Below are 25,903 nucleotides of genomic sequence, written 5' to 3'. Positions count from 1 at the left end.
TTTTTCACGGAAGTAAACATGGGTGGTAGTGCCGGCGCGCATCTAGTGGTCTTTTCCAACCATAAAAACTCAATCTTTTCAATGTGGTTAAACATAAATACTAGGGATGCACGATATAATCGGCCCCCTATCGGTATCGGCCTTAAAACTGAATATCGGACATCGGCCACCCCACCGGAATTTAACCCGATATTTGATCAGCTTCTGAGTTTCCAAAGTCTAAAAAAAAAAAAAAAAACTACTTCTTCTTTCTCAAAAACTTCTTTTTTACAGACTTAAAAACTTCTAAAGACGAGGGAAAAAATATTGATACATTAAAATATCACAATATGTTCATATGCTGATATATTGCCATTTAAAAACACCATATCAATCTCTTTTACTAATGAAATGTCATCGTTATGCTACGAAATCCCCCGAAAATTCACAAAATGTTGCCATATTTTTATATGTTGATATATTGACGCGGTATCGATCTATTTTACTAACAAAATCTCACAAGAATTTGCAAAATATCACGAGAGTTTGAAACAGAACGATGAAATTTCACGAGATTTTGAAAGTAAAATAGATCGATACCGCGTTTTTAAAAATCAATTTGATATCAGCATATGAAAATATATTTGAGTATATTATTTTTCAAAGTGTCAGAAATGGATAACAAAACTGCCATTTTCAATGACTACTTATTTTTTATTTTTTCAGCTTTAACATCAATATCGATATCGGTTATCGGCTGCATGAATTTTAAAATATCGGCATATCGCATCCCTAATAAATACTGCTCTCCGCATCATCATCTGCCATGGTTGTTGTTTTTCTTGCAGCTTCTGCGTAGCAAAACGCAGAATAGTGACCTTTGTCGGGTATTAATGACGTTCAGGTTGGATAAATCCGACCTGGCCATTCACACACAGGTCGCATTTGAAAAGATCAGATTCGTATCGGATTCAGGACCACATAGCCAAGTGGCCTGGGTCAGATTGGAAAAAATCAGAAGTGTGTTGTTCAGACTGCCATGAAAAGATCAGATCCAGGTCGCATATGGGCAAAAAGAAAAATTGGATTTGGGTCACTTCAGGCTGCATTGTGAACGTAGCCTATGATGAGTTTCTGAGCATCGTCTGCATCATTTAAACCAGCTCAGGTTCTGAGACAGGAGTCAGATGAAGAGAGAACATTTATTCTGACGTTTAGTCAGAATCTGGGCTGCAGAAATGACAGGAAGCCCCAGATGGAGGAGCTTCAGAGGACAGTGGGCGACTGGTCACTGTTACAGTGCTTTCTACCTGCTGGGCTTTGTTTACAATCTGTCAGGATATGCTGGTGAAGATTCCCAGTCATCCAGGTCATAGTCATTACAAAAAAGTAAAAAAAAAACCAATCCACTGGACTTTGTTTCCAAATTTGAAGACGTTTTGCTTCCCATCCAGGAAGCTTTTTCAATTCAAAATGTCAGAAATAGTGTTGAGTTTGAGGGTTAGGCTGAATAGGTGAGGTATTCTGTTCCCCTTCGTCTGTTCAGCCAGGCCAACAATTTCCTTTAACGAAACGCCCCTTTCAGAGACATAGACAGGTATGGGGCGTTGCAGGCTAATAAAGAAGCCAAACTACCCCCATTCCAAAGGGGGGGACCCGAGGACCTCACCTATTCTGCCTAACCCTTGAACTCAACACTATTTGTGACATTTTGAATTGAAAAATCTTCCTAACTGGGAAGCGAAACGTCTTTAAACTTGGAAACAAAGTCCAGTGGATTGTTTTTTTTATGTTTTTGGATCAGGATAATTTCAGTGAACTGATTCTGTGAATTGTTCTGAGCGAACTGGACGTTATGAATAAATGAACTGAGCTGCTTTTAGCTCCTCTGATTATCTCTCTTTTCTGAGTTCCCTTGTTCTGCTCCAAGCCTCAGCCTCCTGCTCTGGCAGCATTTAAGGCCCAGCAGGAGGAAGCAATGCTGGCAGGGTGAGCTAAAGGATACCAAGCTGTAAGCAGTGGTAGAATGCCGATAGTGGCTAACAGTTAGCGGCTAATAAAGCTGAAGCCAGCCTCCTGTGCGGTGACCTCCAGTCTTAATGCTCCATCCTGCTCGGTTCCTGTTTTATGTCACTTTTTACATGAGAAGCTACTCAATCTTCTGATGCCTGCAGCAGATGTGAGGTCAGACGCGGCGCTCCATGTTTACACCTGAAGCTTTCATTTCACCACGACAACGGCTCCATGGCCATCGTTTACATTTGATCAAAATATCAGAAATAGATCTAACGGCAAAGCAGTCTGGGTTCGATTTGGTGGAAAACTGGACTGGTTCTGTTTAGACTGTCGAACCAGTTATTGGTCACATAAGGGTTAAATGGCCAAGCTTCATCTGATATCAGAGATCTGATTGTTCCTTATGTTCCTAACAGAGCACTTCGCTCTCAATCTGCAGGTTTACTAGTGGTTCCTAGAATTTCTAAAAGTAGAATGGGAGGCAGATCTTTTAGTTCTCAGGCTCCTCTCCTGTGGAACCAACTACCAGTTTTAGTCCGTGAGGCAGACACCCTGTCTACTTTTAAGGCTAGGCTTAAAACTTTCCTTTTTGATAAAGCTTCTAGTTAGAGTGGCTCAGGTTATCCTGAGCTATCTCTATAGTTCTGCTGCTATAGGCTTAGACTGCTGGAGGACATAGGGACCCCTTTTTCATCATTCTGCTTCATTCTATCTCTATTCTCCCACTCTGCAGAATCTGTAAGTTCAATCTCTAACGTTCTGCTCTCTCTGCTTTTTCTCATAGTAGCTTCATCTGGTCTGTTCCTGTTTGGCTGTGACTCCATCCTGGAGAGAAATATCAGCTGTGCTGCTGCCATCAACACCTTTGTTTCTAGATGTTGGAGATCAACCTGTTTTCCAGTGTAGTCCTGTTTCTCTGACTGTGACTAACTGGATGTGCTCTATTCATCCTCTGACATGGGAGCTGGCTCTGATCTCGATGGGGCCGCCTGTGGAGCTGGTTGACAGGTGCCTTTTGTATCTATGCTTCTTTTTCTATGTCTGCTTCTGTTTCCTTGAACCCCAGTGGGCCTCAGCAGATGGCCGCTCACACTGAACAGGAAGAAAGCTCCAGCAGAACCAGGGATTGCTGCAGAGTCATTGAGTCGATGCAATTAACTGGTTTTCCTTAGATAGAAAACTTTGAATCAATCTGACTGGATGATCTGGTGAACTGGAAAGTGACTTGAGATGATTGGTGCGATAGAAATAAACTGAAGTGGGACTGATTAGATCTCCTGAGGGTTTGCTATGCAGCTAGCATCACATATTTTAGCTCAACTTTCTTTGACCTTAAACCATCTTCTGTTTCCCTACAACCAGCTGTGAAGGCTGGGGATAGGGGGGACAGCTCCAACTCCATACAGCACCCACCCTTTTCAGCTGTTCCTGCAACTGTTCCCTCAGCGACTCGGGGCAGTTATGAAGCTGGCTCTTCAGCTCCGCATAGCCTTCCTGGAGCCTCTGCAGAGCCTGGCGCTCGGCCTCAACATTAGCCCTCTCCTAGAAAGACACGAAACACCCACACAGGATGGATGGAGGATTGGAGGAGAGAGAGAAACACACAGATCAAAATCCACACCATGCAAATACCACGCAGTTAGCTGTTAGCATCCCACATTCGTCAAACAGCCTCATCGACCTGTGCAGCTAATTAAGGCTCACGCTGAACACGCTGCTGGGATCCTAAACCATCCAATCAGATGTTAGTTAGCTCTGCCTAAAGCGTTAGCTGCACATAGCAGGAGCGTCATGGTAACGGAGTAAGAAGTTAAGCAGAAAAGAAAAAACATTCTAAATGTTTAGATTAAAGGCTTTCACAAACTTTCTATATCAAAAAACACATATTTAATTATTTTGCTGTGGATCGAAATCCACATTAAACCACGATTGCCGTAAATCCTCTAATATTGGCCTGTATTCTATTAGCGGCCAGGTCTCTAATAATGGCCGGCCTCGCTGTCGGCGGAGGTAAATAATGGCCGGACTCGTATACAGGCTATAATTAGAACCAACAATGTTTCTGGACAGTCCTCAACAACTTGTGATAGTAACATACAAGTACCACAGGGGGGCAGTGTTTGCTAATGAATCCAAGCCATTAGCATGGGAGGTCACATCCTTGCACAGAGATCGTAGTGACCTTATACAATCATTCTGATATGAGAGACACATGTGATCACCGGTAGGTCTGTTGGTAACCAGGCAGCATTAAAGGGACACTATGCAACATTTTTCAGTTAATTAATGTGTTCCATAACGTTTTGGATGACTAAATGAGTCATTTCAGGTTGAACAAAGGTATTCTCGGCCGCCCTGGTGGTCTGTGGGGGAAATACTGCACTTGCAACTGCAGGAGCACCGACCCGCACCCACAGGCTCAGAAGTCTCGTGAGAGTCAGTCTTGCTTTACGGCGAGAACTGCTACACGCCCCCAGTTAAAAGCATTCTCGTTGCTAGCACAGTGGCAATCTTTGTGCAGTTATGCTACGTTCACGCAGCAAAAGCAGCAAAATCGCATCTGCTGCTTCATTTTTGCTGCTTGTACCAGTTAGTTCTGACGCGTGGCTGAAGCAGCTTTGCTGCTCTGGCTGTGTCTGAGGCGCGTTGGGCGGAGCTTCACTATCCTTTCTCTGCCTTGCAGCTATATTTGCTGTGATCAGTGGGAATAAAGTAGTTTTAATATGTGTTTAAGTGAGAAAATACACCTGAAAACGTAATCAGTGCCGTCAGTTCATTCAGATTATTATCCTGCCTTCAATATTTTTTCTGTCGGAGCCGCTCAGACCCCCACATACCAGCGGGGCGCCGTCAGTATGGATCCCTTCATCAGCAGCGGTTCACCGCGGCAGCTGGTAGGTGTTTTTCATCTAAATAATCCAAACTGCATATTCTGCCGGCAGATTTCTGCATTTTAAGTTAATTTAGGCGTCAATAAACTGTTTAAGAGGAGAGATCATCAGCGCTGTGTCTCTCTCCCTGCGTTAAACGCACCCGACGCGCTGCTTCAGCTGCTCAGACGTGCTGCGCCTGGTGCTCAAAACGCGCCGCGGGACCTTTTGCTGCGCCTTGACGCGCGTCAACCATTGACTTTGCATGTAAACTCGCTGCTTCTGTCGCGCCAGCTACGTCCAGTGTGAACGCAGCGTTAGTCATTCGCTGCTAAGCTCAAAACAACCGCGCCTGGCTGAACGGAGAAACCAGGAGAACAGCTGTGCATATTTACGACAGTGCACTTTTACTTTCGCCCTCTGGAGGGAGCCTCGCTGGAAAATCAACACCGGTTGCATAGTGTACCTTTAAAATGACGTCGTTGGCCTTCGTTGTTCTGAATTTCCCTTGAAATCTATGATACTGGTAGCCTACGTCCACTTAGCCTGCCTCAAATAAAATTTCGCTGTGATGGCAGAACAGTTTCCATTAATCTTTGTTTCGCAAGTCAGTTTAGCCAAGATTTCATTCTGGCTTTTTTTTTTTTTTTTTCGTAATGCCGTTCAGAAAAATTGCAGCCGCTGTAAGATGTCTGAATAATGATCTGCATACAGTTATGGTAACTGTACATTTTCAATAAATAAACCTAATATTTTAAAGGTTCAAAGAGACACAAAATCTGGTTTTTATTAATTCCACTGGTAGTCTGTTTAGATCAAATAGAAATAGATGCCTGCCTCTAATTCTGGCCTCCTTCCAATAACGGCCTGGACCAAGATGTTCCTGAGTGAAATAAAGGCCCCATCATATATTAGAGGATTTACGGTATTCTGCAAATCGATTACTTCTTTAGGATTTCTTAAAGAAAATGCTTTTATGAAATTAAACCACTTGAAGAGCTCTGGATACAACAGTTTTTTATATCTTAAATGCAAAATGTTTATATACCTTTTTGCAATTTTGATATAATTGCTGCTCTTATGCTACATTCAGATTGCAAGCAGCAAAAGCAGCTGGTTTACATGCAAAGTCAAAGGTTGACGTGCATCAAGGCGCAGCAAAAGGTCCTGAAGCGGCTGAAGCAGCGCCTCATAAACTTCTGACGCACAGCGAAAGCAGCAGCTGGTAGAGTGGAAAAATTTGAACTTTTATTGCTCTTTGTATCACATCAAACAATCAGAGAAGCTGATCTGGGAGCAGGCAGGGAGTCAGACACAGCACTGCTGATGCAGAGCGCTATGATAACTCCTCTGAAACAGTTTTTTAACACCTAATTTAACTGAAAACTTAAAAACCTGTCGGTAAAACATATTCGATTTTATTATTCTGGTGCCTGCAGTTTGGATTATGCACATGAAAAAAGCCTTCCAGCCGCCGCTACTGCCGTTGAAGGGGGTTCCCAGTGACAACGCACCGCCGGTATTTCTCCGACAGAAATAATATTTGAAGGCAGGATGGTAATCTGGATGAACTAACTGAACAGATTATGTTTTCAGGAGGACTTTCTCACTTTAAAACATTAAAACTACTTTTTACCCACTGATCACAGCAAATATAGCTGCCATTGTTCAGACCCACTTTCCCACCGCATAGCTGGAGCAGCAAAGATGCTTCAGCCGCGCGTCCGATCTAAACTGGTATAAACATAAAAAATAAAGCAGAATGCGCGTTTTTGATGCTTCTGCTGCTTTCGGTCTGAACGTAGCATACGTGGGTCACTGTCAGCTCCATATATACTCCAGTTAACGATTAATCCATTAATGTTTCAGAACTACGCTATAATATAACCACAACTAATATTTCTAGATTTTAATCAAAAATTTTGAAGAAATAACAGTAAAATAAGGTTTAAAGCTTATTTATCGATTGATTTAAGAAATGTTTACTCATTATTAGGATGTTTTTGCAGTGTAGTTTATAGGCCTGTTTCATGACTTTATTTCTCTAAATCCTAGAATCGTGGCGACATTCTCTCTTTTTAATATAACAAAGGCTCCCTTCCATAAACTGAAGCAACTTTTCTGAATTTTATCAGTTTTGGAAAACTAACAACCCCAATGTTTGCGCCTGTTGCAGCATTTAGCCGCACCGCACGCCGCACTCACACCGCCTGCGGCGCAGCTGCAGACGCCGCGACCAGCCTGACCCGGCTACAGCTGCAGAACCAGTGCTGAGAACAGATCATCACCTGAGCTCAGGCTCTTTCACGGTTTAAACTCGCCCTTTAACTGGTTGGTTCCAGTAGCAAAGTTAGCATAATCTCATTTTATTCTGAAATTGACCAGGAAGTCTCTGCTGTTGGATTATTGGATTAATGAGGCCGCTACACATCTGGCCGAACGCCCCTCTAGTGGAAATGATTCGTCCTCGCTAACCGGATCGCTCTGCAGCGCGGCTGATGGGGCGTTCTCACTGATTCAATGGTTTGGGTTCCTTCTGGCGCCGCAGTGAGCTCAGTGTTACCATCCTTCTGTTAATCATGCGAGGATTATTTCATTGGTCTGAAACGCAGGTTAGCAGATTTATACGGTTCTTGTAAAACCAGATGGTTCTATAAAGTAATAAATCAGAACCTCCTGTTCTTGCTGCTACTGTCAGCCCACTCTGAGGAAGCAGAGAAAGACTTCCGGGTTAGAAGATGGATCAGAACCACAGCTGGTGAGCCTATCTGCACGAACCAGGCTCTCCTCCTGTCCCTGTGTACCTGCTCCTTCTCCCTCCGGATGGCGCTCTCCAGCTCCTCCAGCCTGTGCTGCAGCTGACTGACCACGTCCGTCTCGGCCTCTATCTGGTCCAGCTCGGCCCGCGTCTCGCCCTGCAGGAGAGCGCGCTCCATCTCCGCCTGCGGGGTCCAAAGACACGGTGAGTCACACGCCGCCGGCAGAGACGCTTCCCGGAGGAGGTTCTGATGAAGCCGCACCTCCTGCTCAGACTCCTGGAGCTGCTGTTCCAGCTCGGTGAGCCGGGCTTTCAGCTCGTCGATCCGGGCCAGAACGCGGACCCTCTCGTCCTCAAGGTAGGTCAGCTCTGACCGCGCGGCGCCGGCTGAGCTGGGGGGGTCCTCGTGCTGCAGGAAGGGAGACGCTTTACGTCAAACCGGAGTCAAACCGGACCGGGCCTGCGGTTCTGGGAGCAGCCCCCCCCACCCTCACCTCCTGATGAGTGCTCTCGGTGCTGCTGCACTCCTCCTTCAGGTTCTCCTCGTCGCTCTCCCTCTGTCTCTGCGCCAGGCGGAGGGCAGACAGCGGCGTTCCTCCCAGAACGTTGTCCAGCGAGCAATCCAGGCTGCCGGGGAACGCCATCCTTCCCGGGTCTGGGGTGTCCGGCCCGGCGCCCTCGCCCTTGTTGTACTCAGCACAGAGGGTCAGGATGGTCTCCAGCCGCTGCCTCTCCTGTGGAAGGATGCAAACACAGTTGGACCTGCTGGTTTCACTGAAGGAGAACGAGGGAAACCTCCTCAGATAAAAGCCTCAGCAGGGATTACCCAGAATGCAGCGGTTCAGAAACCAACCCTCAGCCCAGAACTTGAGCTCTTTCTGGATTCATCAATTCATACCAAACCCGTCTTCCTGTGTCATTTCTGACCCATTTCCAGAACCGTTCAGCTCATTAATGACAGAAGAACAGAACCAGAACCGGTCGGACCCGCCCTTTAAAACAGGCAGGCCTCAGGGCAGCTATATGGAAACTAAACCTCCTAAAATCTGACTTTACTGCACTAAACAAATGGAACAAACAGAAAGTGAATCAAAATAATTTGGAAAAAAATAAATCAGTCAGAGCTGCGGCGGGATGGTGTGCAACGCTCGTTTACTTCCTGGTTCCTGAGCCAATCACGTGAGAGTTCCCAGGATTTAGTTTTTACTGATGGCAGCAGAGCAGCAGCCAGAAAACATGGAGGCCAGGAAGAGTCTGAAAAAACCTAAGACGCCTCAGCATCCTTCCAAAAGGGTTAACGAGCCGAGGAGAGATGGGAAGCTGTAGAGATTTTCATTCTGTTTGTTTCTATAGCGCCAATTCACACCATGTCATCAAATTAGAGACAGTTCAACCAGATCATCCAGTCAGATTGCTTAAAAAAATGTCCATCCAAGGAAAACAAGCTGATTGCATCGACTCATTGACTCTTCAGCAATCCCTCACACTAAGCAAGCTTGTAGCGACAGTGGAGAGGAAAAACTCCCTTTTTAGCAGGCAGAAACCTCAGTATGAGCGGCCATCTACTGAGGCGACTGGGGTTCAAGGAGCAGAAGCAGAGATACAAACATATAAATGTTCCTTCCCAAGAAACCAGGCAGTGAAGCAGTAAAAGGTTCTACTTCCTCTTTGACTTCCTGTAAACAGGAAGTAGAAGCAGAAAAGCAGTTGGTGAACGGCTGGTTCCGGGTGGACTGAGGGACAGAGAAGCGGCTTTAATCCCCTTCATTCTGTGACGGCAGACAAACTAACTCCTCTCATTTCTCATTTTATCCCATCAGCCTCTTTTCTCTGCTCTGCTCTGAGAGTCGGTTCCTGTTTCCTCATTTCAAGGTTTGCTTTTCTTCTCCAAACCGCCTCTGGGCCTTTCTCCATCGGTGGGGCTTTGATCAGAACCCCCACTCCTACATCACCGTAAACTGGCTAAGTTCAACAGAGCTTTATTCTCTACATAATTCACATCCCCGGTCTGTGAAGTGAAGCCCATTCATCATCAAACTGGGATCCTTGGAGGGTTCTGCGTGTTCTGGTCCCAGAGGACCAAACAGACGCCATGGTTTCTTTTCTTCCTCTGTGTCCCTGAGGACCAGGCAGGAATGGGACCAACCCTCCATCGGCCCCCATGTTGGTCTCCATGTGGGTTCTAGAGAAAACGCGGCGCCCCATGCACAGTTTAACCCTTTGTAACCCAGCCCTGCAGGCGCCTCCAGGCTCTGCTTATCCTGTCGATCATTCTAGGAGTCGCACTGTTCAGGTTCAGGGGTTAAAAACCCTCCACCTGCATCAGCTGCATGTGAAACAGGAAATCTAAGCCACAGACAGCAGCGCCTAGTAGCCAGCATCCGTCTCTCCACATGATGCTTCAAACTCTACCAACAGGAAGTGGGAAGGTTTGGACGGAGAACATGGAGCTGACTCTCCTGTTAGCTCGTCGTCAGTGATTTTATGGCTGATGGGACGTCGACTCTGGAGTTTAAATATTAATGTTGGCCCTGCAGAGTCAAGGCTGATTTATATTTCTAAACTAGGTCCTCTGTGTAGGTGTCTCAGTTAACAAAAAGACGTCCCCGCCCCCTCCGCAGACGCTCCGCTGCTCCTTTCCCAAATTGTAAGTAAACACAGACAGGAGGCCGGCTTGTTTTGTTTTTATGACCGCAATTGTGGAAAACAACTCGTGAAGTTGGACCAGCTAGTAGAGCGAGGTGCATAAGAACGCTGGGACCCTTTTTCCACCTGGATCCCTGCTCTTTTTCGCCCTTATTGTCCCTCCGTTGTCGGACAATCTCGCCCCCACTTCCTCGCCGCCTCGTCCGTATCTAGACCCACAGCGTGTAGCGCGGACCACGCTTCAATATTGAGCATAATTCAAAAATGTCTGCGTCAGCCCTTCGCATTCAGATAAAAACACCATGCAGCTGGGCACTGCTGACCAGCTGGCTCATCGACACATCCTGCATTCCCATGACAACACAAGGAGGAGAAGCCATCATGCTGTGGGGGGGTGAGTGTTTGAAGCCGTAAACGGTAAAATTGGGCCAAACATTTAGCCAGAGCAATGGGAGGGTTTTAGCTCAAAGTCCATCATTGTGGTCCATCTCCACCAGTGATTGGAGTAACGGCGTTAAAAGTAACAGCGTTACTTTCGGCGTTACCTTTTTTTAGTAACAAGTAATTAAAATTATTACACTTAATGTAACTATAATGCAGTTACCATTGCAGACACCCCGTTACTGCGCGTTACTCAGGTCGCACAATGAACCTTTTTTCATGATAGGACTCGTGCGCGCCTTGTCATGAGAGAGGGGAGGATGAGATTGGCTGTTACGGGTGTTAACGCACAGAGAGATGGAGAGTGAGGAGGACTCCAGCGAGCTGCGTTTCCCCATCAGATAGTTTCCCCTGCATCTCCGCACAGCGCAGGCGGCGTGATTTATTCGTATAAGAGGACTCTTTGTAAAGCAAGAGCAGCATACTTCTCCTCATTAATAGAGGAGAATAAGAATAATCCTAGATTTCTTTTTAATACAGTTGCCAAACTCACCCAGAGCCATAGCTCTGTTGAACCGTCCATTCCACCTGCTCTTAGCAGCAATGATTTTATGGGATTCTTTATAAATAAGATTGATCTTATTAAAAATAAGATCATAAGCACTCCTCTATCCGCGATTGTACCTGAGGTAGTCATGGAATCTGAACCGGGTTTAGACTGCTTTGATCCAGTTGAACTCTCTGAATTAGCAAAATTATTGTCTTCATCTAAGCCTTCAACTTGTATGTTAGATCCAGTGCCAACCAGGTTATTTAAGGAGGTATTCCCTTTGATCTCCTCCTCCATTTTATATGTGATTAATCTATCTCTGTTACAGGGATATGTACCTAAAGCTTTTAAGGTTGCTGTAATTAAACCTCTGCTCAAGAAACCGTCTCTTGACCCAGATGACTTGGTCAATTATAGACCTATATCCAATCTTCCTTTCTTATCCAAAATTCTTGAGAAAGTAGTTGCCAAACAAGTTTGCGATCACTTCCACCATAATGAACTTTTTGAAGAGTTTCAGTCTGGCTTTAGAGCTCATCATAGCACTGAAACAGCTCTGGTGAAAGTCACTAATGATATTCTCATGGCCTCAGATAATGGACTTGTATCTGTGCTCGTCCTGTTGGATCTTAGTGCTGCATTTGATACAGTTGACCATAATATTCTTTTAGAAAGACTTGAATATTTTGTTGGAATTAAAGGAACAGCACTAGACTGGTTTAAATCTTATCTATCTGATCGAATTCAGTTTGTTCATGTTAATGATAGATCTTCAACACGCTCAAAGGTTACCTGTGGAGTACCACAGGGATCAGTGCTAGGACCAATTCTCTTTACTTTATACATGCTCCCAATTGGTAGAATTATTAGACAGCATGGGATTAATTTCCACTGTTACGCTGATGATACCCAGCTATATCTGTGTATAAATCCAGATGAAGCTAACCCATTACATAGATTACAGGCATGTCTTGAAGACATAAAAACCTGGATGACTCTTAACTTTCTGCTCCTGAATGCAGACAAAACAGAAGTTATAGTCTTTGGACCAGAGTCTCTGAAAAAGAAACTGATTAGCCAGTCACTTCATTTGGATGGGATTAAACTGATTTCAGATAATAAAGTAAAAAATCTTGGTGTTATTTTTGATCAGGACCTGTCATTTAAATCCCACATCAAAGAGGTTTCTAGAATTTCCTTCTTTCATCTGAGGAACATTGCAAAAATTAGAAATATCCTGTCCAGGGGTGATGCTGAGAAACTAGTCCATGCATTTGTTACTTCAAGGCTGGACTATTGTAATTCTTTACTATCAGGAAGTCCACAAACTGTAGTTAAAAGCCTTCAGCTGATCCAAAATGCTGCAGCCAGAGTTCTAATGAAAATTAAAAAGAGAGATCATATCTCGCCTATCCTGGCTTCTCTTCATTGGCTTCCTGTTAAATCAAGAATAGAATTTAAAATCCTCCTTCTCACATATAAAGCCTTAAATGGCCAAGCTCCATCTTATATCAGAGATCTGATTGTTCCTTATGTTCCTAACAGAGCACTTCGCTCTCAATCTGCAGGTTTACTAATGGTTCCTAGAATTTCTAAAAGTAGAATGGGAGGCAGATCTTTTAGTTATCAGGCTCCTGTCCTGTGGAACCAACTACCAGTTTTAGTCCGTGAGGCAGACACCCTGTCTACTTTTAAGGCTAGGCTTAAAACTTTCCTTTTTGATAAAGCTTATAGTTAGGGTGGCTCAGGTTATCCTGAGCTATCTCTATAGTTATGCTGCTATAGGCTTAGACTTTTGGAGGACATAGGGACCCCCATTTCATCATTCTGCTTCATTCTCTCTCTGTTCTCCTATTCTGCAGAATCTGTTAGTTCAATCTCTAACCTTCTGCTCTCTCTGCTTTTCCTCAGAGTAGCTTTGCCTCGTCTGTTCCTGTTTGGCTGTGACGTCATCCTGGAAAGAAACATCAGCTGTGCTGCTTCTATCAACACCCTTGTTTATAGATGTTGGAGATCGGCCTGTTTTCCAGTGTGGTCCTGTTTCTCTGACCGTGACTGAGTGGATGTGCTCTCTTCGTCCTCTGGCATGGGAGCTGCCTTGGAGCTCGTCTGCCTGGCTGCGTGTTTCCTGGACGGGGCCGCCTTTTACAGCTGCTTTTTGTATCTCTGCTTCTGTCTCCTTGAACCCCAGTCGGCCTCGGCAGATGGCCGCTCACACTGAGCCTGGTTCTGCTGGAGGTTTCTTCCTGTTAAAAGGGAGTTTTTCCTCTCCACTGTCGCTACAAGCATGCTTAGTGTGAGGGATTGCATTTGAGTCAATGAGTCAATGCAATCAACTGGTTTTCCTTAGATAGAAAACTTTGTATCATTTGACTGTATTATCTGGTTGAACTGTAAAGTGCCTTGAGATGACATGTGTTGTGAATTTGGCGCTATATAAATAAACTGAATTGAATTGAATTGAATTCACCGTGCAAGCGACAGGAAATGCGCATGCTCGCTAAAGGCAGGGGACACAGGGGAACTACGGAGAGCGTGAACGATCTAATGTTGGACGGATGGATGGACGGATGGATGGACTGGGTTTACAGGCCCATGAGATAGCGTTCCCCTTGATGTCATTTACTTTAAGTTGCATTAAAAGCAACTCTCTGCAGGTCTTTGTCGTCCGCTCTATTCAGCTGGCTTTGGAAACGCACAGCGAGAAGGTGGGGGCTGGGCGGTGAGGGTTACGGAGCGAGAAACACAAAAGTAACGCAATAGTTACTTTTACTAGTAACTAGTTACTTTTATTGTGTAGTAACTCAGTAACTCAGTTACTTTTTGGGAGAAGTAACTAGTAACAATAACTGATTACTTTTTCAAAGTAACGTGCCCAACACTGATCTCCACCCAATCTGACTGAGCTTCAGCTGCTTGCGTTGCTGAGAATCAGGCCGTGCAGCCGCATTAAGGCGGATCCATCCATCGTCTCTACAGAGACGACCAGAAAAAAGGTGTTTTGCAAAAAAGGAAATTTGAAAAAAAAAAAAAATGCAATCCAGAAATAAATATTAAAAAAAAACTTGAGTAAATTTGATGCTTTAGATTTTACTTTTTCAATGTTTTTTTCCCCCAACTGAAAAGTTTTAACTATTTTTCTTATTCCATTTTTTTTATTGAAATTTTTAAATTGCCATTTCTCAGACTGAGATTTACAAATTGAGTTTTAAATCAGCGGCTGTGTTCCCTTAAGGCCAGATTTGTCGCCGATTACGTCATAGCGCCGAGGTCTGTTCGGATTGGAAGACTCCTCGTTAAGCAGCCTTCTTTTTACTAGTCCTGCCTCTATTTAGCCTTGGGTATCCCATGATTCATTGCGATTACAAGCAAAACGGCTGCTCCGTGATCAGAGATAAATGGCGACAAACAGTGGTGAATTTTGGAAGTACAGTTTGATATAATGTGAATAGTTTCATCTGAAATTTTATCTGAAATGAATGAAAATAGTTGTTTTAATTGTTATTGAGGCAGATATGTGGCGGTAATGTTTGATTTATTGAAATGTTTTTATCTGTTACTGTGTAAATGGCTTTGGCTGACATTTAAGCTCAGATTCCAATATCTCTGGAGTGTGGGGACTATAAATCTGATATTTGCAAAGATGGTACAGCTGCTCATGAAGCTCCTCCAAAATGTCCTTAGCACCCAGAACAGTAGTGAGAAGTTAAGCATCCATTCTAACTTTCACGGTTGCTAGGCGACAGAGCGTGCAGGCGGTGAAAGCCGAAGAAGGCTGGACCTTTTTGAATCCATAGCCAGAACTCTTCCTTATTTTCACTGACCTCGATGGACCCAGTCCAGGCGGATCGGGTCCTTGGAGGATGCAGCCGCTGAAATGGAGTGAGGAGGGAAGGCGCATTTCTATTGGTCTGCTCGACATTATCAACATTTTCATTGGTCGACAGCGAACATTTGGATTGGGCTTTGCAGAGAAACTGCAAAGTCAACATTAAAACTTTTAGGAATTAAGTTTTTCAAAGTTTTACTTCTTGGTTGCATTTTATTTCCATTTCCTAAAGCGTGTCTTTTAAACAATAAGGGAACAAAATTTACTCCCCCCTTTAATTGACATTTATGCACTATTTTTGCACGCCAGATATTACTTTACTTGGATTTATTATTACTTTACTTGGATTTTCACTTTACTTGGATTTAGTTTTTACATATGCATATATATATATATATATATATATATATATATATATATATATATATATATATATATATATATATATATATATATATATATATATATATATATACATACATAGATACATATACAGAAGAGATATATGTGTATATATTTTATCTCTTTTTTATTTTTATCTTTATTATCTTGTGTTGTTGGATATATATATATATATATATATATATATATATATATATATATATATATATATATATATATATAAAAAAACTGTAACTGGAGCGTGTAACAAAAGTAATTTCCCTCTGGGATTATTAAAGTATTTCCGATTCTGATTCCATCAAATTACGGCACAGAAGTGGGCAGTTTGGTTAAATGCAAACGCGGTTCGGATGCCATCAGTAGCGTCCAGCGGCGCCTCCCCAGGCCTGCTCCTGTTCTCTATGGGACGTCAGAAACAGCTGATGAGAGACAGAGAGAGGTGGGCTTGGACCAGCAGGCAGGGCCTTCCTCCTGTAGGACGTATCCTGCTGGTTCCCTCTAAGAAAAGCAGAAGGCTACCTTAAAGGGAGCAGAGCAGAAACAGTTTCCCTCGTTTCATCTCACAGCTCAATGCAATGATGCGTTTCTTCCAGCTGGTTTCTAATAAGAGACGAATGAGAGCATCGCTTTGAAGTGTTTGATTGGAGCTTCAAGCATCAAGAAGACTCTGATAACAACAGACTCTAAACAATTAGGCTGCAGAGTTTTCAGGGTGTCACTGCCAGCAGGCTGTGGCATTTTTAACCAAACCGTCTCTGTCTGCTAATGAAGCAGCAGACGTGGTTTAGGAGTCAGACTCGCTGCTGCTGCTGCTGTAGAGACCAACAGAAGGAAAACATGACATTAGTGCTGCAGGGGGCCCCGAAGGTCCGAGCAACCACAGGAAAAGAGCAGCTCATTAGACTCTGAGTGGAAACAAGAAGCGGTTTACGACACATCGTTATCAGTCCACTGAATGAAGGCGCGTCCAGAAAAAATAAATAAATAAATAAATCAGCCTTGGAGAGCTGGTTGTTAACCATGAAACTGAGAAATCCAGAGAGAGACTGATCAGTAAAGGCACCGTCTGCTCGTGCTGGCGACCCCGCCACAAATTCACTTTGCTGCTTCTCCAAAAGGTCAAAAGCCACTTTGTTTTCTTTGATATAACAGCCAAGCCATTCTGATGCGTTACTTTAAAGGAAAAGTCCAGTCAGCAAGGAATAATTAATGGATCTTTATCTATACCGAAAACTAATTTGTTAGCTGTGATTTAATTTATTAAGCGTCAATCAGAAAAGAATTAAAACAATAATTTTCGTCGTGATCACGGAGTTTGGGAGCGCCCATTTTGCCCAAATATAGTAACCCCTCCCTCCTGCCATCTTCCAGCAGTGACGTCACGGTGCGGTAAGCCTAGCGCCATTCTCCCCGCTTTACAAGCTAAATCAATGGGAACTACTAGACACATCTAACCTGACAACAGCCAGATGCATGTCTCGCTCCGCCTAGCTCCACTCACATACATCTGGGAACCCGCTCATTGAAAGTGATTTCCCCAACCGAATTTATGGTCTGTCCAATCAGGACGCAGGGCGGGTGTGTCCTGGAGTGGAGAAGCGACCGTGAAGATTCCAACAACAATGGCGGCTCGCATTGAGGAAGCAAGCGTTAGCATTGATGCTGCTATTTCTTCTGTGTTGTCCAATCTATCTGATATTGTTTCATTAAAAGAACATCAGAGAACGGCTTTGAAGGCTTTTGTTGATGGAAACGATGTTTTCACCCTTCTCCCGACCAGATTTGGCAAGAGCTTGATCTACCAAATGGCTCCTCCTCTCACAGTGTCACGGTTTAGCTTTGTCGTGAGTGGTTGAAATAGCACGTCAATAAAGATGACAGACAAGTGGCTTATCCAATCATATGCAAGGAGTTTTGATAAGGCCCAGCCTTCAGTAAAGGCAATTCCTATGGCGGGTTCCCAGATGTATGTGAGTGGAGCTAGGCGGAGCGAGACATGCATCTGGCTGTTGTCAGGTTAAGACACATCTGCAATCAACAACAATTATTGAAGATTTCCAGAGGACTTCACCATTGAAATTCACCAGAGCTATAGTGAAACTGACAATGCCCACGTGCATGGCAGCTGGATGCTGGAATACATCGGGTAAAAGTGGAAAAAAAGAGTTATTCCACCTTTCTGATTCCTGATCCTCCACGGACGGGTTGGTCGTTGGATCGCCAACTTGAAGAGGGAGGATTTGCCATCGAACTTCTGGCCAGAGAAAAAACCCGTAATATGTAGCCAACATTTGGAAGAAGAATGTTTTCAAGATGACTTGGATAATAGCGCGTTGTGACAAACACCAGATACAGCACTGGGACTTGATCAACAGCCGATACCGCACCGTGACGTCACTAACCAGTAGGTGGCAGTAGTTTTCTTTGACAAACATGGATGCCTCCAGTAAAGCACATTCACATGAAAATTACTATTAATTAATAATTTCATATTTAAAGCACTTTCAGAAGTTTGAATTCAGGATATGACCGGACTTTTTCTTTAAAGGAGGTCATTGAATCCATCCTTCCAGCGTTAGAAGTCTACACTCCAAAAATGATCTAGAAATAAGTCAACATTTCTTACATTAAGTGTATTTACTCTTCATTTGAGCAGGTAAATAAGATGATTTGCCAATGGATAGGTGTTTTTTTTCTCTAAAATAAGATTATTAGATAATATAAACTTGATTTTAAATGTAAATTGTCTTATTCCATTTGCAAAGTGTTTCATTTACCTCCTCAATTCAAGAAAAAAGGACTTAGATTTCGATTTTTTCCAATGCACTAGAAAGGTTTATGCAATAATCTAAAACAGGTTCTCCTCTAAATGCTCATAGACACTCAGTGAAAATAAAGCTTTGTTTTCCTATGTTTATATAGTATTCTGCCATGTGATGTTAGATGAGAAGGTTTCAGCTTTTTACTTATTCAGTGATTTGTTTGGTGGAGCTGTCGGCCATCTTTCCTTCTCCTAAATTCCGCAGGCATGGAATCTGTTTTATTTCTACATTTTTATGCTCTTCACTCTTCATGCAGATACAGTTTGCTTTATTTTCACTCCAAGGTTCTGGGTAATCGCTGTTCTCTCCTGTCTCTGTCAGGCTGAAGGAACCCCTCAGATGAAGAGCCACAACGCCCTGCTGTGAAAATTACTCTGAATTAAAAACACAGATCATTTATTGAACAGTTTGAAATAATTTCATATTTAAAGAACTTTCAGAAGTTTGTATTCTGAATATGAGCGGACTTTTCTTTTAAATTACCCACAAAAAAAAACCCAAAAAAACTATTTGATGTAAGACTTTTAAACTGGATGATCTATGGAGGCAGGAGAGACAGACGTCTAACAGCTAACAGGAAGGCTGCATGTCTGATAGAAAGGCTTGGTTCTTTATCAAAGCACAGCCAGAGACCTGAAACTGTGAGGATCATCTTTTGCAGAATCATGGAACCAGTCTGGCATTAATCCCAGCTTTTACAAATAGGATCAAAACACATAGGAAATACCTGATCTTTCAGTCCTGCAGCAGCCAATCACAGAGCAGAGGGTCACATCCTGATTGCTGCAGCTTTACTTTTCTCTTCTTATATTTCTAGTCTAAAATGTTGAATTATATATTTTTTTAAAACAACTAGATGTATAAAATGTAATCCTGCTTATGATCTGGGAGGAAGGATGCTGCAGAAGGACAACAGCCCCCTCTAGTGGGAAGGTCAGAGAATGACAGGCTGAGGGAAGCAGCCTTCAGATTTCCAGAGAGCAGATTATCTTGTTATGATCTGATTTCCTGTTGGATCTGCGTCTCCAGCAGCTGACTGCAGCTGTACAGATCTATCAGTGTCCCAGATAGGCTAACGGGTCACCAAACGCGTTCCTGAACAGAACCTGTCCTCCCCCCCCCGTTGCTCGGTGGGTTCTGGATCTGAGGCGCTCAGATCCTGCAGGAAAAACATGAATGAGATAAAAGAAGAAGCCATCTGGATCCTTCACTAACAACAGGCTTCCTTCTGTGTAGGACTCCCCACTGAGCCCCGCCCCCCTCATAAATCCCTGTGAACAGAACCCAGAATAGTAAATGACAAAGCAGCTTCTTTGTCTTTTACTATTCTGGGTTCACAGGGAAGCATTAGCCCCGCCCCCTGGTCCAATAACAGAGCAGGTTGGCTGTCATTAAACCCCCGATGGCCTCTGTCGTGACCTCACAGAGACATGAGGTCATCCACAGAGTGGACGGCTGCTTCCTGCTTCCATTCATTGCTGCTTCGTTAGCAGCGAGGATGGTCCATTAAAGCACGCTGCAAAAAGGCTCGAAAGATGAGTAATCATTTACTAAAACAAGAGAATTTGACCGCCAGCACACCTCAGTCTTAATTTGAGTAGATAAATAAGATGATCTGCCAATGTAACGAGTATTTTTAACCTTAAAATAAGATAATTAGATATTATGGATTTGACTGCAGTGGATCTGTTTCTGACTTTAAATCTAAATTGTCATGTTCCACTGGCTGAGTGTGTCCCTCATCTGTTCTATTCTAGAAAAAAAGCATTTATTTTAGAGCAGGGGTGGACTGGGACAAAAAAATCGGCCCTGGCATTTTGGACTAGACTGGCCCACCACATTTTTTTGGGTCTACTGAATGTGTATTAAAGGGACACTATGCAACATTTTTCAGTTAATTAATGTGTTCCATAACGTTATGGATGACTAAATGAGTCATTTCAGGTTGAACAAAGGTATTCTCGGCCGCCCTGGTGGTCTGTGGGGGAAATACCGCACTTGCAACTGCAGGAGCACCGACGCGCACCCACAGGCTCAGAAGTCTCGTGAGAGTCAGTCTTGCTTTACGGCGAGAACTGCTACACGCCCCCAGTTAAAAGCATTCTTGTTGCTAGCACAGTGGCAATCTTTGTGCAGTTATGCTACGTTCACGCAGCAAAAGCAGCAAAATCGCGTCTGCTGCTTCATTTTTGCTGCTTGTACCAGTTAGTTCTGACTCGTGGCTGAAGCAGCTTTGCTGCTCTGGCTGTGTCTGAGGCGCGTTGGGCGGAGCTTCACTATCCTTTCTCTGCCTTGCAGCTATATTTGCTGTGATCAGTGGGAATAAAGTAGTTTTAATATGTGTTTAAGTGAGAAAATACACCTGAAAACGTAATCAGTGCCGTCAGTTCATTCAGATTATTATCCTGCCTTCAATATTTTTTCTGTCGGAGCCGCTCAGACCCCCACATACCAGCGGGGCGCCGACAGTATGGATCCTTTCATCAGCAGTGGTTCACCGCGGCAGCTGGTAGGTGTTTTTCATCTAAATAATCCAAACTGCATATTCTGCCGGCAGATTTCTGCATTTTAAGTTCATTTAGGCGTCAATAAACTGTTTAAGAGAATTGATCATCAGCGCTGTGTCTCTCTGCCTGCGTTAAACGCACCCGACGCGCTGCTTCAGCTGCTCAGACGTGCTGCGCCTGGTGCTCAAAACGCGCCGCGGGACCTTTTGCTGCGCCTTGACGCGCGTCAACCATTGACTTTGCATGTAAACTCGCTGCTTCTGTCGCGCCAGCTACGTCCAGTGTGAACGCAGCGTTAGTCATTCGCTGCTAAGCTCAAAACAACCGCGCCTGGGTTGACGGAGAAACCAGGAGAACAGCTGTGCATATTTACGACAGTGCACTTTTACTTTCGCCCTCTGGAGGGAGCCTCGCTGGAAAATCAACACCGGTTGCATAGTGTACCTTTAAATTTCATGGAAATTAGTGAGAGTGGACACTTAAAATACTTCCAAAATCTTAATTTATTAACACTGTAAAATGTAAAATCCACCACAGCACAGCAAGAGAGAGAGAGATTTTTAGTTTTTTTTCACTACTGGATTATTTGTGCTTTGTTGTGGGTGGTGATTCAAAATGTTTAGTAAAAGACAAGGATCAGGACGGGCAAAGTAACCAATTTCTTCCAGCTCTCTGCTCTCATCTCTGCTCTCATCTCTCTCCTCACCTGCACCGACATCATCTTCACTGCTCGGTTTGCTGTCGCCTCCACTACAACCACAGACATCCCAAGTTCCAAAAACTCATTTCAGGGATTAATGAAGATAAATTGTGAATTCCTCAGTAGTAGATTAGAGATATATTTTAAACAGATATAGTAAAAATAACCTGAATTCTTAAATCATCCGGTCTGTCTGAATCAAATCAGTGTCAGCTTTAAACTCACCAGCCTCTCCATCTCCTGCTCCCTGAGGCGCTCCTCTCTCTGACGCCGGTGATACTCCAGCAGCTCATCTTCGTTGTCGCTGATCTCGGTGATGCTGTTCTTCCTCTCCCGCATGCCGGGGTGGGGTCTGCCTAGGGACATTTTCCTCTGGGTCCTTGGGCTGGCTGCTGGGGAGGAGCCAGGGAGGGAGCCCAGACTGAAAGCAGGCGATAAGGAATTCCCAAAGCTGGTCTTGCGTATCCCCACACCGCCGCCACCCACCATCATCATGGAGGTAGGCGAAGGACTGCGAGCCCGGATCCCTCTGCTCTCCTCGGACGCGGATCCGGTTTTCCGGCGCTGCCTGGGACTCTCTGGAGTCCGCAGCGTAGTAATGGTTCCTGGCAGCGCTCCTGGGAGAACTGGGACCCCTCTCCGAGCTAACGAAGGACTCAGAGGTGGCAGCTCTCTCATGCTGTTGATCCCTGCGCTCCCCCCGTTCAATTCTAAGTTCCTCCGGGCCAACCGGGGGCTTTCAGGGGGCTGCATAGGCCGTGGATGCTGCTGGAGATGGGATCCTTGGATAACATGAACAATGGGATCTAAAGGAGGCTGGAAAGCCTTACTGGGAGGAGAAATCTGCCTGGAGGGGCTGGTAGACAGGGAGCGATCAGCACAGATGGTTTGCTCTCTGTAAGGACTGGCAGGCCTTTCCTGCAGCACCGTGATGCTCTTGGTCCGGGGACTAGAAGGCGACGGGGATGAACAGCCCGCGAATTTGGGAGTCACTCTGGGGCTACTTGGCACGACGTGTTTACCGCTGAGAGATTCGCTAGAAGAAACCAGAGGCGTCTGGCGGGGGCTCTCAGAGCCGACCTGACCGAGTCCCCTGCGGCTCGGCTTGGGACTCGGAGGAGTCTCCGTTAAGACTTTCCTCGGCAGCCTGGGGCTTTCCTGGAGCTTCTGGCTCCCCCCAGCGCTGCTGAAGTTAGGTAGTACGGTCCTTGGCAGGGGTACGGGGGGAGGCTGGGTGCTGAAGTTGTAGCTAGAAGAGCGTATAGGCACAGGTGGCAGAGAAGTTCCCTGGTCCTGGAGTCCTCCACCAGGAGACGGGCTGGTAAAGCTCCCACTGCTGGCAGCCGAGGGGGAGGAAAGGGGGGAGAAAGGCGGGGAGGTATTCTCATAGCTGGACCCCACAGACATGGCGCCTGGACTGGTGGGAGGCGACAACAAATACCTCCCCCCTCCATTCACCATGGGAGACAAGGGGGAGTGGCGCACGGCGTGACCTCCAGGGGGCTTTTTCCTCTCAGAGGAGGAGGGCTCAGGGTCATCCAGGACTAAGGAATCCATGATCTCCTGGAGGTCCTTCTCAATGGAGCTGACGATGGCACTGTGCTCTGACTGGACTCCAGCAGCCGAGGGAGACTGGGATGAAGCCGCCTGGTGATTCCCATTGACCAAACTCTCCGCGTCTGAACGAGAAGGAAGAGAAACAGAACGTTACTTAGATGTACAACAGCCGGCAGGAAACGGGACGACAGAGAGAAATAAAAATAAAAACACTTTAAAATCTCAGGAAATAAACAAGGAGAAATGAAAGGACAGAACAAAGATGAGACAGTTGGAAAGCAAGCAGCTGATCAGCGATGGTTTGACTTCCTCTGTAAGGAACAGCACAACAAAAATCCTTTGTCATGGTCCGCATAAAGCGACCATACGGCGTGGATTCCATATAATCATGACCCAGCGAGGAAAAGAGAGCAGATCACAGTGATGAAAGCAGGACGGATGCCTGTGAGGACATGAGCTGAGAGACAGAGGGAAGCTTTAGTGTCCCTGAAGGCACCGCGGCCATCAGGCCGGTTAATCGAATCTAAACGGGTGGCTCTCTGTGACATCAGCGTGGTGGATTATTAGAACAGAACCACGCCGTCCTGTAGGAGGTCCGCCAGCATGGCCCCGAGGCAGGGAGCCCAACGCACATCCCCGTTCAGTCAAATCTGTCCCAGCGGACCTGTTGTCACTTTAAAAGGCAACATGTGTCTAATGGCTCCATCTGATCGTCACACAGATTCACCAACGCATCTTTCATCCGCCTCACCGCCGCTGGTCTGTGGCGAGCCACGGAAAAGATGAGGCTGATGTTACCTGGAGGTTTTCTGCCTCAGAAATAAAACGTTCTTCTTTTGTTAGTTTGGTCATGTGACGGTCATAAGGCTGCAGCAAAGGATTGTGGGTTGTTAAAAGCGGAGCGGCAATGTCAGCGATGGGATTGAGACCTGCTGCAGTGTTTTACCATCAGCCAGTCTGTGGCTGACAGAGTCTATACAGCCTCCTCTGATCCTCATTCCTCTGACATCACAGCCTCTTCCTTTATTTTTCTAATCGTTTTGGTTTAGATGCACCAATTTGATATTAATATCGGCATCGGTCCTGATATTGAAGGAAATTCTGGGTATAGAATCTGTGAAAATGGGCCTGATCCATACAGGCAGATCTATTCAGTATATTTCTATTATAAATATGAAGTTTCCACCTTAATGTGTTTGATTTTTCTTGGTACAGTCAATTTGATCCCTTACAGCTGAATTATGTTTTCAGGATGGAATTTGCCTTGTTAAGATCTTTAGTCTTTTTATGACCTTAGACTGATTCTACTGTGGGATCTACATCTATAATAAATTAGCAGCACTGACGACAACACTGAAATATGTGGTCAATGTTTTCCATGTAGTTACAGTTTACACTAATCTAGTTAAAATATGTTTATTTAGTAGGGATGCTAACAAAGGAGGATTATTCATCCATCTTCTTCCTCTTATCCAGGGTCGGGTCGCGGGGGTAGCAGCTTCAGTAGGGAGGCCCAGACGTCCCTCTCACCAGCCACTTGGTCCAGCTTCTACGGGGGAATCTCAAGGCGCTCCCAGGCCAGCTGAGAAACATAGTCCCTGCAGCGTGTCCTGGGTTTTCCCCGGGGCCTCCTCCCGGTGGGACATGTCTGGAACACCTCACCAGGGAGACGTCCAGGAGGCATCCTAATCAGATGCCATCTCAACTGGCTCTCCTCGAAGTGGAGAAGCAGCGGCTCTACAATAGCTACGTTTACATGGACACAAATAATCGGATTGAAGGCCTGATCAGATCAAAAATGTTTCATGTAAACATGTCAGACTGAAGATTCTAATCCGATTCGGTCCGATCGGAAATAAATTTAATTCCGAATGAGAGAGGTGGTTTTTGCCGATCGCCATTCTGATTGGCGTCCATGTAAACACCCATTCGGATCTAAAGAGTAAAATAATCTTCACTGCGCATGTGTGCGACGTCAGCGTGACGTTTTTCCGCCTTGTCAACAACAGGAAACCACCGGTCGCTCTCGCTCTCGCTGTGAACAACATGGCGGGAGGAGTCTAGGAACGCCGACTTATACACTCAAGTTCATTTAAAGCTGCAGGAAGCAGGAATTTATCCTCTTCCTCTTTTCTCTCTCCACAGCCCACTCGCTCTCCCACGCCGGTTCAATCGCTCATTCTCTACATTTTCTCTCGTACATTTCGCTGCCAAGCGCTTTTTTCCTCCTCTCTCCTTTTTTCTTTCCGCTCGCTCCGAGCGCATCGTTTGTCAGGCCTCCCAAAAACCAGACGCAGACAGAACTGCCAAGTTTGGCAGGAAGTTCTGCGCATGCTTAAAAGGTTTAATCTGATCCAACGCTTGGTACATGTATACACACGTCATGATCGGATCATTTCATTTAGTGTCCATGTAAACGGAGATTTTGAATTTCCGATCAACCAAGGTTTGGATCGGATCGGGGAAATTTTGCGCATGTAAACGTAGCTTCTGAGTCCTCCCCGGATGACTGAGCTCCTCACCCTATCTCTAAGGGAAAGCTCAGACACACTACGGAGAAAACTCATTTCAGCTGCTTGTATCCGGGATCTCTTTCTTTCGGTCATGACCCAAAGCTCATGACCGTAGATGAGAGTAGGAAAGTAGATGGACCGGTAAATTGAGAGCTTTGCTTTTTGGCTCAGCTCTCTCTTCACCACAACAGACGGTACAGGGCCCCCTTCACAGCAGACGCTGCACTAATCCGCCTATCGATCTCCCTCTCCATCTTCCCCTCATTCGTGAACAAGACCCAAAGATACTTAAACTCCTCCACTACATCCTCCCCAACCTGGAGAAGGCACTCTACCCTTTTCCAGCTCAAGACCATGGTCTCGGATTTGGAGG

At 45.0% G+C, this 25,903-nt stretch overlaps 1 protein-coding gene across 1 annotated transcript in view; it reads right to left on the bottom strand.

The window, feature by feature from the left end:
- LOC119795254 (pleckstrin homology-like domain family B member 1) overlaps positions 1–25,903 on the bottom strand; it is a 117,288-nt gene that overhangs the window by 21,773 nt on the left and 69,612 nt on the right. The window contains 5 exon segments of the mRNA XM_038303148.1: positions 3,409–3,537; positions 7,670–7,807; positions 7,886–8,032; positions 8,118–8,357; positions 21,686–23,139. Coding sequence (XP_038159076.1) covers positions 3,409–3,537; positions 7,670–7,807; positions 7,886–8,032; positions 8,118–8,357; positions 21,686–23,139 — 2,108 coding nt within the window.

Source organism: Cyprinodon tularosa, unplaced genomic scaffold (assembly GCF_016077235.1).
Source record: "Cyprinodon tularosa strain WSP-4 unplaced genomic scaffold, ASM1607723v1 ctg506, whole genome shotgun sequence".
NCBI classification, from domain to species: Eukaryota; Metazoa; Chordata; class Actinopteri; order Cyprinodontiformes; family Cyprinodontidae; genus Cyprinodon; species Cyprinodon tularosa.
Note: the sequence above shows the minus strand (reverse complement) of the source record. Positions and strands in the feature narration are given on the sequence as shown.